Source organism: Amphimedon queenslandica, unplaced genomic scaffold, assembly GCF_000090795.2.
Source record: "Amphimedon queenslandica unplaced genomic scaffold, v1.1 AMPQUscaffold_12186, whole genome shotgun sequence".
Taxonomy (NCBI): Eukaryota; Metazoa; Porifera; class Demospongiae; order Haplosclerida; family Niphatidae; genus Amphimedon; species Amphimedon queenslandica.
This window is the reverse complement of record NW_003547575.1, coordinates 12,221-15,340: the sequence shown is the minus strand read 5'-3', so window position 1 is coordinate 15,340 and position 3,120 is coordinate 12,221. Positions and strand designations below refer to the sequence as shown.

Below are 3,120 nucleotides of genomic sequence, written 5' to 3'. Positions count from 1 at the left end.
AATGGGTCAATCAGATCACAGCCCTTGATCTTACTGATATGCACGTGCATCAAATTTCATGTCTTGATCAACTCGTTAATCTCAAGTGGGCGTGTTTCCGAGGCAACGCACTAACTGATATACAGGTACACATCTAAGAATGTTATTAAAAATTTTGTATACTTTATGACTCATGGCCAAAAATTTTAGCAATTCCTTAAAGTTTTCTTCTCTAAAATTAGAGCATGTTTTTTCTGTTATGTACGTGTACATGTATTTTTAGTCATTTTTTTTAATTTTTGTTATAATTCAAGGGTATTGAATCTTGTCATAAGCTAGAAGAGCTGACACTGGATGATAATTATCTTCAAAACTGTTTGTCTCTTCATCGGTTTCCTCACCTGAGGTGGCTCTCTCTAGAGAATAATCACTTGACCTCTCTACCTCTCTCCTCCTCTCCTCTTCCTCAACTAACTTACATTAACATCAGTAGAAACTACATCAGAGACATCACTGGCATTGAAGTAAGAGAGAGAGAGAGTGAGAACTACAGATGCACACTGTTTACAGTATAAATGTAAATGTATTGACACATGTATGTACTTATTTATTGTACTTTTTTTAGACACTAACTTCACTTCAAGAGTTTTATGCTAGTCATAATTACTTGGAAAATCTTAGGCAATTATTTTCATTAAAGGTACAACTAGCATTTACATGTGCATATATTTACTTGTTCTTTCCTTCCCCTCTCTCTCTCTATTGTAGCCTTTGGTTCATTTGGTGGCAATAGATTTGACTTGCAATCCACTGGCTAGTCATTCAGCTCATTATCGGTTGTTTTGTATTTATCACTTCCCAACTATAAAAGCAATTGATGCAAGAGCAGTGGTAAGGAAGGATGAATGGAGAAATATATAATAATGATAAATTATTCTTTCTTTCTATTTCCATCCTCAACTCCAGACTAATACAGAGATTGGGCTTGCGAAGGAGAAACTTGGTGGGAGGTACAATTTTAAGGTCAATCTACACTTGTATCAATCTTTGTCTCTTCTTTTAGACTCTCCCAAGACTTGGTTTATGAGAAGTGTCACAGCAATGACTTCAATGCAATAAAGAAATTGGACTTTGTTCAATGTGGCCTAAAGCATGTAGACCTCTCTCCAGTTAGTAATCTTGACAATCTAGTTAGGTGAGGAAGCTTTTTTACATGTACAATGTACATGTGTGATGTGTGTGATGATATTTTGGTTTCTTTTCTCTCAGTTTGAATCTTGAACACAATTCCCTCACGAGTTTCTCTGGCCTGATACATCTAAGCAAATTAAAGGTAATTTTTAAACTTCAACCAGCTACAGTATACATGTATGCATACATTAAGTTTTTACACTGATTTCCTCAATTTCTACATCTCTGACTCAAACTTTCTTAATGTACATGTACATTCTCCAGGAACTTTTTGGCAAATGCTCCTGATGTTAATTTTTCTCTCTCTTTATTCATTTTTCAGGTTCTTTGTCTCAATCACAATCGAGTGGAGTACCTTATCAGACCGACTGGCAGTGGACCCTCTTCAACATCATCAGGAGGAGGAGGAGGAGGAGGAGGTGATCCTGTAATGCAGAACCTACAAGTCCTTCATTTAGCATACAATGGTATCAACTCACTAGTGCCTTTGCAATTGTACAGACTCCCTGGACTAAGAGCTCTCTTTCTACAAGGTAAGGAAGATGGAGAAAGACCATTATCCTTATGACTTTTACATGTACATTTATACATGCAGGAAATGAGATCAGTCGTATTGAAGGATTGGATGGACTCCATCATTTAACTGAGCTAGTCCTTGATCGAAATAAAATAAAGTGCATGCAAGAAAACTCACTCCAACATTTGGTGACTCTTAAAGAATTCCACCTTGAAGAGAACAGGTATACTGTAATGCAATACATTAAACTGGTTGAGGTTATGGACTGTATCTATGCTATAGATTGTCTGATCTCTCACATTTTGAATCTGTGAAGAATTTAGAGAGACTTTACCTAGGGATGAATAGGATACAAGTTAGAATGAGAGGGACAGAGAGAGAGTATTAGAAAGGAATTTTATGCTTAATTTTAGGATTATAGCGAACTGGAGAAGTTAGGCTGTCTTTCTTATTTAATAGAATTATCAATTATTAGCAATCCTGTAAGTTAAATACATGTACATGTACATGTAATGTGATTGTCTTTTCCTGCATTAAACTTATGTATATTCTCTTAGATCTCCAGAAGGATGCAACACAGGTCATTACTGATATACAAACTGCCTTCTTTACAATCACTAGATGGTGTTATGGTAACATCTGATGAGAGACAAACAGCAGAAGCAACATTCAGTGACAGATGCCAACATCAAGTACAATACTTGTACTATACATGTACATGGTTATGGTTTTTGAATTTTAACAATAATTTATGAATACGTGTATGGCTTCAGTTTCAACTTTGACTATAATATAACACAATTTTGAAGTTTAATCATTACTTTATTATGTGTACATGTATTATTATTACTTTAGTTATACTTTATGTAGATTGTCTTTGTTATGCATGTAGATGTACATATACATGTAACTTTCATTATTATAATCAATAGGATGAAGATCAAGCAGACACTGCATTACTACCATCACTAACTAATGCAGGACAAGTAAAGGTACTAGAGAAGTGTCAATTCAAAGTATACATTATGCACATGTACATTGTAGGTTATGAATGTGCCATTGTACATGTCAACTCACACCAGCAGACAGTCACAGGCTATGGAGGCACGAGCACTTCACTTGCAAACATTACAAGCCTTTCAGGATAGAAGGTGAGAGAGAGAGAGAGAGTGAGGAAGAGAGAGGTAGGGATTAACTGTGTGTTGCTTTAGGAAAGGAAGGAGATAGTACTTATTTTATAATAATATAATCAAGAAACATTTTTATTGTTTATTGTGTTCTTTATATTTGTCACAATTATTATTATTATTATTATTATAAAAATACACTATTGCTACGTTAGTGTTAATGTTATTGCTAGTGGCTCTAATGATAATAACAGTCATACATAGGCATGGATACCTATAGTGGTATACCTCTATATATGAAATACC

General features: G+C 34.8%; 1 protein-coding gene across 1 annotated transcript; it reads left to right on the top strand.

Annotated features, from left to right (window-relative positions):
* The first annotated feature begins 6 nt into the window (after positions 1-6).
* LOC109588292 (leucine-rich repeat-containing protein 9-like) lies at positions 7-2,960 on the top strand. Its single transcript, XM_020004460.1, has 15 exons — positions 7-125; positions 294-503; positions 605-679; positions 748-870; positions 946-989; positions 1,043-1,174; positions 1,249-1,312; positions 1,493-1,703; positions 1,766-1,910; positions 1,970-2,042; positions 2,101-2,169; positions 2,245-2,379; positions 2,620-2,679; positions 2,732-2,838; positions 2,899-2,960. The coding sequence occupies exons 1-15, from the start codon at positions 39-41 to the stop codon at positions 2,912-2,914; spliced, it is 1,551 nt and encodes a 516-aa protein (XP_019860019.1). The 5' UTR covers positions 7-38; the 3' UTR covers positions 2,915-2,960.
* Positions 2,961-3,120: the final 160 nt, after the last annotated feature.